The 19,325-nt window shown below is 31.3% G+C and overlaps 1 protein-coding gene across 2 annotated transcripts; it reads right to left on the bottom strand.

Annotated features, from left to right (window-relative positions):
* Positions 1–66: 66 nt before the first annotated feature.
* On the bottom strand, positions 67–18,144 carry LOC128173510 (complement decay-accelerating factor-like). Of its 2 annotated transcripts, XM_052839214.1 has the most exons (9): positions 18,061–18,138; positions 10,680–10,943; positions 10,341–10,565; positions 8,187–8,258; positions 7,712–7,873; positions 6,923–7,108; positions 3,421–3,606; positions 3,009–3,194; positions 67–492 (listed from the first exon to the last, which is right to left on the bottom strand). In XM_052839214.1, exons 1-9 carry the CDS (start codon positions 18,116–18,118, stop codon positions 206–208), a joined length of 1,626 nt encoding a protein of 541 aa, XP_052695174.1. In that variant the 5' UTR covers positions 18,119–18,138; the 3' UTR covers positions 67–205. The 2 variants fall into 2 exon arrangements, with proteins under 2 accessions (XP_052695174.1, XP_052695178.1); XM_052839218.1 differs by lacking the exon at positions 10,680–10,943 and having other exon boundaries at positions 10,341–10,421; positions 18,061–18,144.
* Between the last annotated feature and the right edge of the window lie 1,181 nt (positions 18,145–19,325).

A 19,325-nucleotide genomic window follows, 5' to 3' on the forward strand; every position in this document is an offset into this window, starting at 1 on the left:
AAAAATCGTACCAGAGATATACTCGTATATCATACATGTTTTAAAATGTAATAAATCAATTAAAGAATAATCTAACCAAAAAAAGATCATTTCACGTAATCAACAATACATATGTTGTTATAGAAAAAACAAATAAAAAAAACTTTAAAAAAAAATAAGCTTCAGTGCCTGTTCCACTTCGTAAGGTGTTCCACGGTACGCAAAGTCACGCTTTACGGGGCGCTCTTCTTCGTCTTCTTGCCCGGCACGTGAGAAGATCACTACAGACGATGGCGCCAATAACGAAGGTTATCACCCCTACCCCCAGAGTCATCCCTATTCCGGTAGAGGAGGCACGTCCGTCATAGCTTGATATCTTCTTCCTCTTATAGGCAGATAACTCAGATCTATTCACCGCCAGGAATTTTTTGATTTCCTCAATTCTCTGTTGAAGGACAATTGGATCTTTGATGAAATTCTGTGATGCTAATCTTTTACAAGAGCATTTGCATCCTAAATTAAATACAAATTATGTATTAAATATTACATATATAATATCTGACCCATGAAAATATCAAGATCAATTTTTAGTAAGTTGTAATCTTTTAGAATGGAAGTGTTTAGCTAATAAAACTATTTCCTGAATGGTTCATATGGATATGAAGCGAGTATTGCAGAAACAAGAGGCCCATGGGGCCACATCGCTCATCTTGGCAACAATGACTTTATATAGGCGTTCAAAGGATATTGTACCATATGGCCCCTCGGTAGAATAACAAGAAATGAATATTGTAAAGTATTCGAATTTTACACATATTTTTGCATACACTTAATATTTTACCTTTATGGAATACCATTTTTACCAAAAATAAGAAAATCCTATCCAAGATATAAAACTAAACTTTTAAAAGGGGTACACTGTTAACTTCCAATTCCCTATATTTTCATTCTTCTATTTATTTTAATATTTATTGTTCGATATAACACCAGTTAGTGGAATGATCTTTATGGGAAAAAGATTTATGCGCTCAATTCCTCAAATTAAAAAAATTAATTGGTCTTCCCCATTATAAACGACTGTTGTTTACCTGGCGTAAACTCCCGTGACTTTTTAACCTTACTCACTTGATTGATGAATACACTCGAATGAAAAATGTTGTCACGTGACATGTAAAAGAGTTATTATACTTAATGTATTGTAAGCATTTCATTATTTTACTAAGACCCACCAATTATTTTCATTTTTATTAAAAACAACAAATGGCTACAAACCAGGATGATTTTTCGCTGTAATATTTTCTTCGGAATAGCTATAATGCCTTTATCCCCGTAACAAAATGTGTCAGAACTATGGAAACTATTTTAACGGTGTCGGTTTTTATCTAATCGTGTCTGAAAAACTATCAAAACTAGAGGTACTGTGAGCAAGCTCACAATTGATACCTCCCGCTTAGAAAAAAATCATAACGCATGTATTTTTGCTATTATAGAAAATATTGGATTAATCTATTTCACTGTCCATTTTCTATAAATAATAACTGCTCTATCTTTTAAAACTGTTAATGCTAATAAGAGTAAACAAACCAATTTCTATCCTATAATTCCATTTTATTTTACTTAACAAGTTTACTGTTAATGCACGAGGACATTTGCATCCCTCCGCTAACAACCATGACTGGAATCAAACGAAATCCACATGTCAAGCAGCCATTTAATATTTAAACATTTTGAATTATTGGTATACTGAGCCCGATTTTTTCCGAATTTTTTTTCCAGACATTTTTTTTCTTAAAAAAATTTCATCGGGGCAGGCCATTTTCAGAGAGACGGGGAGGAGAATCTAAAAATTATTTTATGTGGCCTGAGACAAGCAAGCTTTGTGTCAAATTTAAGCTTCTTATATTTCCATAAATACAAGACATGACACAGACAGAATTAAGCATTTTTAAAATAATGACCTTGAACTTCCTCAATTGACCTTTGGTCAAGGTCATGACACACACTTAGGTTAAAAGCAATCTTTGTGTGAAGTAAGAACTTCAAATGTTTCTCTATAAGAAAGATAGGGACCGGACACGATTGCACAGACAGACGGACAGACGGACAGACGGAGTGATTCTTATTTACCCCCCCCCCCCCCCAACTTTGTTTGCGTGGGGTATAATTAATGTGGAATTCATATAATTCATCGTATGGGGTGGGCCCCAGAAAGTAGCAGCATATCATATTTCAAATTTTTTGTACAAGTATTTAAATTTTAGCGAGACATTTCTAATGATGAACCAAAATTTCAGCGTCAATCGTAAAATTATAAGCAAGATACAAAGCTCACAATTTTGCTAGATTTCTCACTTGGTATTTCCTATTCAGCATTAAAATGTAAACAAAAAATGGCCTCATATCTTTGTACACAGCTTTGTATATTGGTTATAATTTGAAGCTTAACACTCAAATGTGGTTTGTAAATAGAAATTGTAAACAATTAAACAGAAGAGACATGCACTAAAACAAAGAGCACAATTTATTTTTCAATAAGAATCATATATATATACCTAGTACGTATTTCCCTCAGCGATATCAAACTCTGTTTAAACTGAATAAACTCGAGAAAATGCTGAGCAACAAATTAAAACACATTGCATTACTACATTACGCAAAAGAGCATACGTACGAATGACCACTAGAATGAATTGTATTTTAGTACTTTGTTAATACACCAGATTTTGTTTAATTTGCACAGTCAACTGTCTGATTTAGCGAAGCTAATGTTTGATTTGATACGTAAAAATTACAAAATACAGGCGATAGTTCCCCAGGTAACAAAGCATTAATAATATAAAATGAACGAAACCGTCAAATGTGAAAACTGTCAATGCATTGAAATATTCAACCTCAATTTACTTCACAAAATCGGCACCACATTTAACCCTGTGAGTATGATAAGAAGTATCAATTTAAACTGGCAATTCAATAATTAGTATGTTCCTATTTTCTATCTTTAGCAACACTTAAAAATATTAAATGATTACTTTTGCAATACGGTTCTTCTCCTGTCCATGAACCGTTTTCCTGGCAAAATCTGGTGAGATTTCCAGCAGCAAGTCTATGGCCTCTTTTGCAGGTGTATGTGACATTACCTCCAACGTTCAGTGTGTCGTTTGGTTGAAAATAATGTGCGTCTGTAGTGCTAGCATTGAATGTGGCCACCGTACAAGCTTGAATATAACCAAATTGCCAAAATAAATGATTTGATGATTAATAGTTATTAATGAAAGTACATACATAGTTTCCTATCTCTTCCCCACAAAACTACAACCAGCTAAATGATTCTATATTAAATAATTATAAATATTACGAGCACAGTAAATATTATATTCCATATCACGAAAAAATATTTACAAAAATACATTGATATTTCAGTAGATCATAATCAATAATTACGTTTGCAAACCGGTTCTTCTCCACTCCATGAACCGTTTTCCTGACAAATTCTGGTGAGATTTCCAGCGGCAAGTCTATAGCCTGTTTTACAGGTGTATGTGACGTTATCTCCAACGTTCAATGTGTCGTTTGGTTGAAAATACTCTGCGTGTGTAGTGTTAGCATTAAACGTGGCCACTGTACAAGCTTAAAAATAACCAAATTAGCATAAAGAATAATTTGATGATTAATACTTCATAAATAAAAGTACAAAGTTTCGTATCATTTTCCCCACAAGACTAGAACACGCTCAATCATCCTTATTTTTTTATTTTGCAAATAATATTAATTATTACGTTTACAGTAAATATAATATTCCAAATCATAAAACAAGAGGCCCATGGGGCCACATCGCTCACCTGAACAACAATGGCTTTTTATGGGTGTTCAAAGGATATTGTGCCATATGACCCCTCGGTAGAAAAACAAAAAAAAAGAATACCATAAAATAAACTGTATTTTACACTTATTTTCCTACACTTAATCTATGACATTATACCCTTATGAAATACTATTTTTACCAAAAATAAGATCCTATGCAAGATAGAAAACAAAATTTTGGTAGGGATACACACTCAACTTCCAATTCTCTCTTTTTTTAGTTCTGCCCCCCCCCCCTCACTTTATAAAACGATCAAATTATATATGAGAATATGCACATAGGTACATATTCATCTTCAAATACATTGTACTAGCTAGTTATTGTATTTTATTAAAAAAGATTCCTATATGTGAAAGAGGACAAGTGAAAAGCTGTCAACGTGACAACAAACCGGGTTTTCTTTTATGTGAACTGTATCCATTATCCAGTGAAATGGAGTACCATATATGCAATATTTTGCCAAAAGATGACTAAGTTCAAAAGCTGGTACATGTATTTTTTTTCATAAATAATCAGAAATATAAATCCTAGCAATATGCACACCTCTGATATATGTACAATTAATCTGCAAAAGAACAACTTCCTATCTTGAAACCTGAAGGAGGAATTATCCGTACGTTGAGGGTACCCTATTTGCATTATTTTGCCAAAAAGTGATTAGTTTCAAAAGCTGGTATTTTTTCATAAATTATCGGAAATCTAAATTCAAGCAACATGCACACCTCTGATATATATACAATTAATCTGCAAAAGAACAACTTCCTATCTTGAAAACTGACGGAGGAATTATCCATACATTGAGGGTACCCTATTTGCATTATTTTGCCAAAAATGATTAGTTTCAAAAGCTGGTATTTTTTCATAAATTATCGGAAATCTAAATTCAAGCAATATGTACACTTCTGTTATATGTACAATTAATCTGCAAAAGAACAACTTTCTATCTTGAAAACTGTAGAAGGAGTTATCCGTACAATGAGGGTACCCTTTTGGCAGCCGCCCGCCCGCCCGCCCGCCCGCCATTTTCACCCTTTTAATAACCGGATTTTTCCGTTGGAAAACCCGGTTAAAAATTTTACTTCAAGGTGCTGGGATTATAGACATTCAAATATTTAATTGGTCTTCCACATTATAACCGATTGTTGTTTAATAGGCGGGAACTCGTGCTACGTTTTATAACCTTACTCATTTGACCGATGAATACACTCGAATGAAAAATGTTGTCATGTAATACGTTAAAGAGCTATTACATGTATAATCAATGCATAGGCGTCGGAACTGGGTGGAGGGGTAGGGGTCCCCCCCCCCCACTTTTATTTTTCAGAGTTAGACATAGCCATACTCAAAATCTTTTTTTTGCTTGTCAAGATTTCTGATAAGGTCTACCCCCCCCCTCCCCCCATGAGCCTCAAACTGTTCACAGGCATATCGCTCTATTTTAATAAGGCCCACACTTTATTTTCATCTTTATTCAAGATCAACGTTAAAAAATGGCTACAAATCAAGATGATTCTCCGCTGTATTTTTTTCTTAAGATGCGATAATAGATTTATCCCCGTAACAGTAATGTTTTAAACTGTTTTAAAGAGGTCGTTTTAATTTAATTGTGTCTGGAAAACCATCAAAGTTGGTGTAGATTCATCGTATAAGAAGGGGGCCCCAAAAAGTTGTTATAGCAAATCATCCTTTTAATTTTTCTGTACAAGTATTTAACGTTTAGTGAAACATTTCTAATGATAAATCAAAATTTCAGCGTCAATCGCAGAATTATAAGCAATATACAGAACTCACAATTTTTCTTGGTTTGAGTCAATATTTGTTCACAAGAGTAAATTACATTCAACTTAAGATTTTTAAACTTGGTATTTCCTATTCAGAATGAACAAAAGCATGGCCAGAGTTCTGGGAGCAAAGCTCTGTGTCTTGCTTATAATTCGAAACTTGACTCAGCTGAAAATGATTAGTAAAGAGAAAATTGGAAATAAACAATTAAAACAGAAGAAACATGCACTAAAACAAAGAAAGAGCACAATTTATTTTTCATTATATAAATATAACTATATATTTCTAGCAGCAAAAACAATCTCCGTTTAGGCTAAATATGCTGAGCATCTTAACAAAACACGTTGCATTATAATCAACCATAACGTAGAGATCGTACCGAATTACCAATAAAATGTATCATATAATAGTATTTATAATATGATATGCTGTTAGTGCATCACATTATGCTAATTTTTCGCAGGTAAAATATTAACTGTCTGATTTACCGAAGTCTATATTTGATTGGATCATTAAAAATCCCAAAATACAGGCAATATTTCCTCTCAAGTTAAAAAGCATAAACGAAATTCAAAACAACGTAAAACCACGATTATGAGTGAAAAGGTCAACGCATGGAAATATTGAATCTCAATTGACTTCACGAAATTGGCACACATATATTTAGCACGTTTCAAGTATCCCTTCGCATGTAAACTTTTGCACAACAAGCAAATACATCTTTGTCAGTTTGACCTGTTTGCCATGCGTCAACATTCAAACTTGGCTGCTTTACATAATGAACTTTCGTTTTCGATATGGAATACCGAACCCGAAGTTATTTTCTGATTGACAGCGATTATCTCTTTATTTTTATTTTCGTTAATTACTCAAAATTGAAACAGAGTTCGCCAATAATTTTTGCAATTTATGTTTTCCTTTCCATAAGGAATATTTTTGCAAAATTACGTTAAATTTGACTCAATAATTCTTGAGAAGAAGATTTTTTAGAATGCACCCCCCTTTTTCTACATTTTCGAGGTTTTCTCCGTTTTAAATAAAGATCGGTCTTTCAATTCTGCAATTTAAAATCACCTTTTTGTAGGGATGCTTTGTGCCAAATTTGGTTGAAATTGGCGAAGTGGTTTTAGAGAAGAAGTTTAAAATGTGAAAAGTTTACAGACGGACAGACAGACAGACGGACAGACGGACGACGGACAAAAGGTGATCAGAAAAGCTCACTTGAGCTTCCAGCTCAGGTGAGCTAAAAATATTTACAAAGATACACTGATATTTCATTAGATCATAACGAATGATTACGTTTGCAAATCGGTTCTTCTCCACTCCATGAACCGTTTTCCTGACAAATTCTGGTAAGATTTCCAGCTACAAGTCTATGTCCTGTTTTACAGGTGTATGTGACGTTATCTCCAACGTTCAGTGTGTAGAAAGGTCGGGGGTTTCGCTCATAAACCGTATCTCCGTTGTAAGCGACCTCTTTGCAAGCTTCGTAAAACCCCATTGTAAAATAAAAACATGTTTAAATCAAAAGCTTGTTTTTAAAGGATAAGAAAGTTTTTTTCTAGTGAGTTAACGAGTTATGAAATGATGTAACATTTATTTCAGGTTATCTTTCAATCAGGATAACCTGTCCAGTAATGTTATTCAAAGTACATAATGTGCAAAGTTTAATTAAGTATAGTCTAAACTATTTACTGAAATATTAATGTTGTTAAATCTACCATTTTCTTGAAATTGATGAAATATTCGATACCTGACATTTATCACATTCATAATAGAACATTTTTTATTCAATATTTTTGACAGAAAATGTAAATACTGGTATTTCTATGGTTAAAAAAAGAAAAAGAAAAAAAGGAAATAATCAGCTATTTGGATAATAATGACCTTGATATCCCATGTAATAAATTGCTTGAAAGGAAGAACATTGACGGTTGAATGGAGTCATTGATATCATTCTGTATTATTTTACAATCAGAGAATGGACTTAGATAGGTACTGTTAATTAAAAGCAGCGCTTGATATGATTTACGAATTTTCAATAAATGCAAATGATTCCAATATCGTTAAACGTATACTAGTACTCACCAGAACAAAAGAATAGGATGGATTGGTTCCGGTATTCTAAAACACACTTTGGCTTGAATTCACATTGGTCTTTATAATTTTGCAAAACTACATTACCCTTGTGACATTTCAAAGTTAAGTTATTGGGAAAGTGTGGCCAGGCAACTACCGATGTAAGCATTTCTAGAAAAAATTCAAATTCAAATAGTCATTATTTTTGGAAAAGAAATTCAACAAACAGTAGCTGTGAGACAGACTGACTTACAGATAATTGGATGATAAACAGCTAACTTAACTTAAGATAACCAGATAAAATTGTATTGAATTGATTAATCATTTCCAGTACAGTAACACAAACAATAATAATGAATGAACACACTAAATGTAAAAAAATATGCTCTTAACTCTATTGAGGCTTTATTGAGTTTTAACTTTCTTTAAACAATATTTATAGATATATATACTTTACATTTCTTTTTAGAATCACGTGACTAACCTTGTGGAACAAAGGTTTCATTTTCATCTTTAGAACATGTGCAGTTTTTCTCGTTGGAGTGATTTAAACAACCTTTTATAAAAACGAAAAATTTAAATTTGTTATGAACATTAACAAAATGTTAAAAGTAAACATCACAATAAAAGCTTAACTAAGATACATAATTCAGGAAATTTAACATGTTTCTTCTGTCCATTGTTAGAGTTATCTTTCTTTAATTATTGATTTTTCTTTTTAGAACTCTCTGTTTTTCGGTAAAATTGTCATACGAAACCTGCCATTTGTTTATGCGGTTGAACACCGCGCTCTGTATTTTTTGCTAAGTTTAGCCTACCACAGATTATGTAATGATTTAAAACTTGTTTATTATTCTGTTAAAAGATGATTTCAACATGTTTATAGCTTTTACAGTAGCCATAATCAGTTTTATGTGTAATAATTGAAGCTTATACGCTTCCTTATTGGAGTGCTGTCGTCTGCAACAAATGTAAACATAGGCTTGTTTTGATTTGAACAACTTTCTGTGAATTATTTGCAAAACTTTATATTAATAGTTTTACAAGTAATCTTGAATGTTTTCTGATAGATTTGAGCTAATATTTGTTGTTAACTATATTTTAAAGTGTTAAGCTGCAAAGTTTTATTTCTGTGGAAGCCCATAAGTGTCATAAGCTTTATGTATAGTGTTATTATTGATAACTATATATTGGCAACACTTAAAAACGGTGTGTAAATTTATTTTTTTATGAAATTCAAAGTGTTTCAATGTATCATTTGTTTATATTTCAGTCTTTTACAAAATTCACATACACATTGACAATCTTCCTGGGAGTTGTTGTTAATGTAAGAGGTTAAACATCTGTGCAAGACCGAACCAGGGCGTCTTTACGCGACAGAACAATGTTGTAGAGTAGATACACTTAAGAAAGACCATAAATTACAATTGTTTAATCATTAAAACAAACTTTTGCTCTGTCTGAAATTTCACGAAATTAATAGTGTCTGATCACAATTCCTCCAGAAACTTCTAATGCTATTCAAGTTTTGTTTATAAAAGAAATTAGCTATTTATTGGCATTACTTGATATGTTTTAATAGATATTACAATCATGTATCCATTGAAAGCAAATTTTGAACTCTTAAATACGTAACCTAATATAGATTTAAAAAAATTAATTTTCTTAAAATTCTAAAAATAAATAAATAAAAGCATATCTTTCTTTGAAGATACAACTTTGATCAAGAAATGAAACCTTAACGATCCACAAAGTTATCTTTTAATTCTAGAATTAGAGAATTCTAACAAAAAAGAAACAAACGGTAGGTGATCGTTTGGTGGACGTTTGCGTCACTTTCTAATTAGAATTCTTTAACCTTCTATTAATTTCTTTCTATTTCGTCCGAAGCTCGAACAGCCACAACGTTGAAAAAGCTACAATTTTCACTTGGCCACCATTCTTACCGTAAAAATGGTTGCAAACAGAACACCTCAGTTGTTATATCTGTCTAAAAATACACATTGAACAAAAGAAAAAAAGATGTTGGAAAAATAATAAATTCATATTCTACTGTTAATTACTTATTTCCCCCGTACTTAAAGAGTGCCTGGAGCCAAGCCCATGAGAAAAGTATGTCATAGAATTTGTTAACCAGAAGTTAATGTAAATAAAAACCGCATCAAAATCCGTATACATTTTGTTACAGTCAGATTTCTTTTTAAAGGATTTTAAAATATGATATTCTCTTCGCCTTTTTGCTTATGATTACAATATCTTTAAACACTTGTGTGGGCAGATTTAGGTTCATTATTCAGTTATTGATTATATAATATCACGTTTTACATGAAAAATAGGAGACAGCACCACAGGTGAACTAACGAGGCTACTGCCCTAGAACCTGTATAACATGTATATGTATATTCCTGTGGTACATTTCATGGACTTGTATATCCGATTACAACAAAACTTTTAAAGACGTGAAGACTTATGCTTTGCTTTTCATTAATTTATTTTAGATCTAATACCGGTAAGATATTACTCATTATATTCAGGATATCACGGTATATATATATATATATATATATATATATATATATATATATATATATATATATATATATATATATATATATATATATATTCCTCAAATACATACCCCATATCTCGACCTCACATATGTCCAAAATATTATCTTTCGTTTTAATGGCATCTCTTTTGTATATCATCATGTTTTTGCCTATAATACCAACAGGAAAGATCATTATAAACTGGGAACTCGGTTCCTGATCCTCATCGTGGTACACGGGGGTCATCCCTTTCTGATTCCTAATTGTTATATCCTTTATGTCGATGAAGACCTTGTATTTATTATGACGTGTTACTGCAAATAAATAAGTTTGAGTTATTCATATGCAGCTCATTTGTTAACTAGAATAAATGTACATTTATAACTTTTTATAATCTGATCAAAGTAAGTCAATATGTTTAAACTTACAATTCTCTCTGAACATCAGATTTATTTTATAAATGTTAGACAATTCCGGTAGAGAAATCGTCCACCACACTTCCTCAGTTTTTTTAATTTTTGTTCCTGCACATTCACCTAATGTATGATTAAGGAATCTTCCATCTACTGCTTTTTCTGCTGTCAAACGTACTTTAGGCTTAAAATGTTCGTATATGTACGTTGATGATTGACTTGAATTTGTTTTGAGCCAACTTAAATTACAGAAACCCAAACAAGAGGTAACGATTGTAACTGAAAAAAAGTATGTATCAGTAAATAAAGACACACGATAGATATTCACTTATGAAAATATTTTCTTTTAATTGTTTAAATACATGCACTTCGAATTAAAAAAGCACAATCATGATAATTAGTTTAAATGCTTATCACATAGTTAATATATTAGAGAACATCCTTCACTAAACCACATATTTTTGAAGTCAAACCATATCATTTTGCAATTGCATATTACATAGCACATAGATTAAAGAGCATGCTCCACTAAACCAAGTATTCTTGAAATCAAACCATATTATTTTGCATTTGCATACACTTGACTTACTTTTTTCCTAAATGAAAATATCTAACTTTTCCTTTAATTCTAAAATGGCAAATATTAGGATAACAATATCAGCATTAGGGAACATTATCTAACATTAAATATAAGATAAAAAATACTAATCATACCTGTATCTTGCTAAATTTTTAAAATCTGTATAAAATCATACAAACAATAAAAAAAAGACCAAAATAAAATTTCAGAAAAGCATTTCTCAAGTATTTCCAGACACGAACATGTAAAATAATCAAGTGCATTCACGAAATCAAGAAGATATACAGCGATAGTATCTAAACTGACGTCCGAGTGGAAAAGAACATATGGTTAGCATAAATATATTAATTATTAATTCTAGATAACAATTACAACATTCTTCTAAATGATGTTTCGATTTGTGATAAGGAACGATATTAACTGGAAATAAAAAAAAAATGGATGAAAATCCACCATAATATCGAAAACCTTTCTAAATCCTAAAAAAAAAACCAACAAATTACATAATGTTTATAGTAAAAGTCCTTATTACTTAATATCTAGATAAGTATCTTTATAAAAATCTGTTATGTTTGTATTTGTTTTTGTCTGACAATATTTACATAAGAACAGTCTAAGAAGTCAAAATTCTGAGAGGCTTTGCGAATCATTGCTTAAACTATGCCTATCATTGCTGATTCAGTGTCAGCTGTTACAGCTTATCTGAAGGGGAAGGTTCTGGAGAAGACTCATAAGAATTTACATTCTATTTTACCTGTTGCTCTTTAAGCAAATTTTTAAAACCCATAAAGAGCGTTTATTAAAAAAACACACACACAAACACAAACACAAATCCCACGAAAAACAAAAGCAAAACAAAACCAAAACCTATGAAATTGCAAAGATATTTAGTTATTAAATATGTAATCTGCTTGACTAAACTGTTGACATTCACACAGGTATATTGGCTTCATTAAGGTAAACCCTCTCAACCCCATCCCATCCCTGTTCCGAGACATGTATCTACATTGGTTAACTAAGCCTCTATGCAAACAATTATGTATGATGCATGTGTTATTACTCCTGTTGTGTCAATAGTTTTCAAGGTTTTTTTATTCTCAAAAACTGATGATCTTTGTTGTGAACTATAAAGGCAGTAAATACTTTCTTTTTAAAAATCTTACGTAGCATTTTTGATTTTAGCAACGTATTTGAATACATGCCAATACATAAGAGTAACAATCTTATATTTTTTTTTTAAAAATCGCTGTTGTGTTTCAATCCCACTAATCCCCATCCCAGCCAAATTCACACGTTCTTTGTATGTAGTTAATTCTATAAAGATGTAAACATGCACTGCAAAGATATGTGCACTTATACTACTACATATAATACTACATAACACATGACTGTACATGTATAGATTCAATCAGGGATAAAGCTACATGGATATAGTGGTGCAAATTATCACTTTGTCGCCATATACACAAATAACACAGAATAAAGTAACTCTATGTAATTTGGGGAACGATGGACGTTGGCCACAAATATTAACTTCAAACGTTTTGATTGTCAATTTGATCCCATTTTAACATTTAAGTTGTACCATTTTGTATTAAGTGTTTTGTTAACATGTGTTCATTATCTCACAATATTCATCGTTGATTTGCGCAACCTTGCCTAATTTTTACTAAAATCCCCTCCATCACCCCCGAAAATCAATAAACATATTTTAATTGTTTTTTTTCTTGTTAGACTACATTTTTGCAACTCTGCATGGTACAATCAATTAGCTTTTTTAAAGACACCTTTCTGTTTGTGTTTAGGTGTTATGGCATATGATTGCGTCGAACGATTTGGTAGCCCCGGGTTCGAGTCCGGTATGTCGCTTTCGCGGTTACATTGTAACATTAGGCAAGTTACTTTACTTGTGCAATATCTCCACCCTGGGGTTAGTACCTGAGTACCTGGCATATGAGACGAGCTATCTATATATGTGAATGAAAAAAGCATTAGCGCCGTAATTAAGCAGCTCTTGTATGCCCACCCGGGTGTTGAGAATGATATGAATTGTACGGGAATCGCCAGGGGGTAATGTTTAGAAGTCGTGCCAGGCAATTTATCTAATAAGACTATAAACCCCTACCTTTTTGTCTGTCCATCCAACCCCCCCCCTCTCTCTCTCTCTCTCTCTCTCTCTCTCTCTCTATCTATCTCTCTCTCTTAGAAAGGGCGTAGACACGTTTTATTTGAACTTGTAAAAATTATGTAAAAACATAACTTTCTTACGTCACTGTCCGACGCGTGTACAATTTAATTTGATTTGTTTTGACGTTATAACTTGGCTTCGGGAAATAAACATCCTATTGGGGAACCGGAACCTTTCTGACTCCCTTAATGGAATACTTTTTGAACACTAATGCCCAATGTATGAAAATTTAAGTCCAATCATTGCATTTAGGAAACCATGAGGGAAGAAATGAGCACATTTTGTATTTTTGATTAATTGTCAAACACTCTTTTGTTTAGATTTACATTTCACATACGAGAAACACTTCATTAAATAGTAAGAATTGGAAGAGTTTGTAGGTCTCGTTGGACTATTTCATTCTTTAACTAATCAAGAAAGGGTTGACGTCATCCATGTATTCCTGAACACACAACAAGAAGCAGATATACGCGAATAGTAATAATTTTATCTCTGCTGGTTTGATATCTGGAGCTAACCAAATTATTAATTATATTTTGATATCTTTAATTTATCAGGATTGATTGATTTTACATTTTTTTTCCTGCAAATCAAAAATTTTGAGCCGTGGTAAAAGAAGGGGTATATCAACTGTAAGTGCTTTGAGTCACGAGTAATTGGTTCAATGTTCCCGTTCATAGTATGTCCGAATCGCTGGGTCCTTTCATATCTTGAACACGCTTTAATAGGTTGTTGCTTATCATTTTTCGATGCTTATATGTTACACAGTTGAACGGAAACATTTAAAAAATCCAATCTCATGTGGGGTTTTTTGTGATTAAGATTCAAGTAATTAGCTTTGAGGTTTGGTCACTCAAAAAAGCTAAAAAAAGAAATATATCTGGCTCAAATGCAACTACGAGAATCAATATTTACTCAGCATATTTATCTTTACAAGCTTCAAACATATGTTTAACACATTGATACCAACACTGAATGACTCAAAGTATCAGTGGATTGAAACTTTACAGATACGTGAAAGGACATGTGGCATCAATTTTCATTATTTTCTACAAAAATAATGATTTTGATGCGAAGGCAAATCAATATGTTTTAAACTGTGTATATTAAGAGGAATAAACCTTTTAATTACAAGTATGTGCTAATTATGTTTACGGTTCTCTTTTTTTACTGATAAACCAGCTATACACTTATCGTAAAGAAACTTGTATGATAAGTGTCTAAATTATCAATAAAGATAATCAGTTTAATTTTACGTTATAAAGGTCAATTTTTATACGGATATACATGTTTGCTTTTAGACTTACCATTCCGAATGAATGCCTGCCTGTTTAAAACCGTGGTCTACATACCATTGGAAAAACGTCATCAATGCAAAAAAAGCAACAATTGTATTGGTATTTTTGACATCTTTTCATACCAACCACTAAATATTAAAAACAAATGTTTAAATATAACACGGGACAATTTAACATATTCGAGTCAGTTTTCACAATATCGATTCATTAAATGCCATATTTAACGCTTATAATGTTTTGTTCTTAAAATGCTTTTTTTCAAAAATTATATATCATTACAATTTGTGCTTTACCGTTTTTGTTTATTTTCTTTATATTCGATGACAATATTTAAATTAAACAAAATAAAATTAATTCTAGAAAAAAAACTTTGAACATTGGACATTTATGTTCAACCTTTTTGCTAAGAATCAAAATATACAGGTAACGAAACGAAGTGAATGCAAATCATATTATAGCAAAAGTTCCTTCTCTGAGAAAAATTGCTTCGTGACTATGCTTCAATAATTTTAATAGAGCAAGTTATCCTTCTCGATTAAAAAACAAAACATTTTAAACATTTTTATAGAATAAATTATTTTCATATGTGGCTGTTAATAAAATCCGCCAAAAAATGTTGGTGGGAGAGGAGTGTAAAAGCTCAGTTTATATTTTGCTTTACAAACACAGTTTAAAACTTACGCGGGTTTAACATGTTTGGACCCGCAATGTTGGTCCACATTGAAAATTTTAAGATATAAGACACTTCGTATATAATGCTCATTTGTAAAGAAAGCTTGTCGACTCAGGTGCAATATTCTTACCGTCTTTAGCAAACCGTATTACACGCTAGAAGCGAAATTATGTAGCACCCTACCCAGCCCTATCATAAAATTCTAAGCCATCGACTACGGCACAAGAACGAAATATCAATCAATACAAAACGTGTTTGTAAACCTTATTGGAATCTTCATAATCAAAAATCTGATTAAAGACGATGCAAATTTTATTTTATTTGCAAAATTTCAAGAAATGTTTTATATTCATATAAAGTTTTTTTTCATTTACAATGGTATCATATCATCACTTGAAACGAAAGCGTTGCATTAAAAGAACCCATAAAAGAAATTTGTGATAACAAATTTGTTTTTAAAAAGCCAAAGGTATCAACAAATTTTACACTTAATATTATTGTCGGTCGCCAATACCCAATGAATGTAAAACATATATTTATAGAAATTGATGAAAACGAATAGTATAAGATTTTAATAAATCTCATAATAAAAACAAACATTGTAAATTTTCAGTTCCAAATTTTGCGTAGATAACTGCGCGCAAGTGTTCGACTTTTTATATTAAACATATAAGATATAAACTACATTCATGTTGGCATGAAACTAAAGAGCCAAAAGGTCATCTATTATTCAAATGTCTGCATACACGAGACATATGAATCAAAAAACATCATGATGCACAATCTAAGACAAACATACCACAAATGCAATCGAAAACGATATTTAGACCATACTAAAACTTTGAATATTTACAGATATCAGACAAAAAACAGAAAGATTTTTTTTAGCCGGGAGGCCTCCAAAAGGGGTGACATTAACGGTCTAAAATAGTCATTGTCTGATCACTTATGAAAACTCAGTTGTCTATATGTTTATTTCTTTACAATAGAATGAATGGTTATTGGTATTGTTAATATTTATTCTTTCGTAAAGAAAAAAAAACAACAATTAATGTTATTCAAAGTCGAATTTTTTTTTCACTATTTGGTAAACAGACAACTTTCCTATATGTATTTTCCCTTAGGCTTTCTTCGTTGTTACTTTTCCTGCAAATATGCGCAGATATGCACAGACGTAAATCGTTTATAAATGTGCATTAAACATTTTCTCCATACATAAAATACCCACTGTATTACATTAATTTAAAGCGGCATGGTCACGATTTTGCTCAATTTTTTTTTCTGTTTTTATTATATGCAATGCTTTAGGAATGCATTTCTAATGATCAAATAAAATTTGGGTGCCAGTCGTTGAGTTTTAAGCAAGATACAGGGCTTACCATTCTTCGTTATGTAAACAAGGCTCGTGCCCTGTTTTTGTTTACACGTGTACATAGGGTTAATATACCAGTAAAAATTCTTTTTAAAGCTGGTTTGTCTATCTAATTATTCATTTTAAGCATAAATAGACAGTTCCTAAAGATTAACACATTCATTTTAGGTCTAAAACTGGAATTTTCACTTCAGCATTCAAAATGTAAACAAATGCTTTGTTTACATAGCGAAGAATTGTAAGTTCTGTAACTCGCTTATGACTCATCAAATGGCACTCAAATTTTGGTTGCCTATTAAACATGCCTTACAGAAGCATTGTAAACATCAAAATCGAAAATTAAAAAAAATGACCAAAATTGTGACCATGTCCCTTCAAATGAATAACCAATGTATTTGTCACGATGTTTTCTTTCTACAAATCAATGTCTGGTTTCCAACATAGAAAACACAACATTAAATACGGTATATATAACTTTATGTTTTTCCATTTTGATAATACTCATGTTGACAAAATAAGAGCGAGAAACATACCAAGGAGGATTGAAAGTTCCGGATCTCGCTAAAAACTTGATCACCCGCAATCAAAGTTTCGTTGACCATTTAAAACAGCTATGTAAAACAGAAATCACATCTAATTTTTTAATGTGAAAATGTCAAAGATATATGGTTGAAACTATCTACGATTATGCAATTAGATATTGTGTGGAAACGCATAACTATAGATTTAAATTATAAAAATAAATCTTCATAAATATTATATATTATGTTGCTTATAGAATTTACAAATTTTATAATTAGATGTTATGAAGATTTTAGAAGAAAATTAAGACCTCGCATAGTGTTAGACATTATGTAGAGAATTTTTTAATTAATAGATATGAATATATTACAATGCTCCTAAAATCATCGAAATGTACATCACAACTTAGACATCTAATAAATATATTGTGATTACTGACATATACTCTAAACATTCAAGGTATGCCTATGTGTATATAAGCTACACACGGGGACCATGTGATGGACTGGATTGTATGCATATGTGTTTGTCTCAATGGTTAGCCAGAGTATTTCACGTACATATACTAAATATATTTCTTTCTATTGCTTATATCGCTTAAGAAAAGAGTTAACATTTTAAAACAAAACTTTTCATGTATTTATTTCCAAGCGCCGCACACAAATAGAAAGTAAATAGTCTAAATAAAGTAAGAAAAAAGCAAACTTTGGAAGTACTTTAGGAAATTTTTAAAGATATAATTTAGTACATGAATAATACTTACAATAAAGAACTCCAAAAAATGCCACATTGGAAAACATCTCCTGAAAAATTCTTGGCATAATCACCAGTGAATCCTTAAACTGTGGAGATATTATTGGTTAGCATCTCATCAGATTGATTAAAAAGAACATATGGTTATATTGATATGGTTACATTCGTTTTTTAATAATTAATTCTGAATTGTTATTGCAGCATAAATATCGTGTTGAACTGTATTCAAATGCATATCGATTTTTGGTCTAATCAGTTTATGGATTCACAGCCAGTATCGTACGTTTTTCATTAATGTTTTAACTTTATAAAAAAAACAACAACAATGCCGTATATATATTAAACGTTTGAGCTTCAGAAATTGATTACATGCAGTATCATTCTGCAAAGTTCCCGTCTAAGAATATTAATAGAAGTGTAATCGTTTAGAGTTTATCTGCAAAAGTTATTTTTTTAACAAGCACTATGTTGGCAGAAGAGATAATAATCTGTACATTTACGCTGACGTGCTTTAATACACCCTTTGACGGCTTTAAAATCAGAAAATAAGGAAATGAAAATGAAAGAAGATTTTTTTTCCCTTTTTCACCGATATGTTCTGATTCTTTTTTTATTTATCACAATTATTCAACAAATAATTGCTTGCTTTTTATGATTTGAAAGTAAATATGATAATAAGATGTACTTGTAAACGTGATATTTTTTTCTAGAAGGAAGTTTGCCAAAAAATAAAATAAAATATGTATAAGTGCTGCTTTAGATTGTTTAAGAAGTCATGTTGCTAAATCATATTTTGTTTTTATACTCGCCTTCTCAGTTGAAAGCAACTGATAACACAAAATGACCAACATATTTCAAATACATAGTTTGGTTATTTTGATTGCGACATGATTCTGATAGGGATGAAAAATAATTTTGGATTTTTTTTCCGTTTTGTCAATAATGATAATGTTTGGTACTGACACCACAATAGTTTTAAATCCTTTGTACACTTATAGATAAACAAAATATCCCAATTGTAACATTTCATTTGACTCTCAGATTTTGGTCAAACAGTTGAGAAGCCCTTGTTAATTATTATAATCATCAAAATTTTAAACTTGAGCTAAAATCGTGTATAAGAACTTTAAACACAATTAGTGATTATTTTCATGCATGCAGAATAGATATGAAAAGTGCATTAAAAGGTATCGGACGTTATATTTAATTAATCAAAACAACGACTTAAACTGTTTCTTTTTGGTATATTTGTAAAATGCGGCGGTTGATCCAAAG

Source organism: Crassostrea angulata, chromosome 1 (assembly GCF_025612915.1).
Source record: "Crassostrea angulata isolate pt1a10 chromosome 1, ASM2561291v2, whole genome shotgun sequence".
In the NCBI taxonomy this organism is placed as follows: Eukaryota; Metazoa; Mollusca; class Bivalvia; order Ostreida; family Ostreidae; genus Magallana; species Magallana angulata.

Bases quoted from the DNA above. Each gene is read 5' to 3' on its own strand.
- LOC128173510 (XM_052839214.1), bottom strand. From the start codon at position 18,118: ATGCCAAGAATTTTTCAGGAGATGTTTTCCAATGTGGCATTTTTTGGA. The intron at 7,874-8,186 runs GTTAGTCACGTG...AATTTTTTCTAG, and splicing joins TGAAACCTTTGTTCCACAAG to AAATGCTTACATCGGTAGTT. The intron at 493-3,008 runs GTAATCATTTAA...TATTTAATTTAG, and splicing joins AGAAGAACCGTATTGCAAAA to GATGCAAATGCTCTTGTAAA.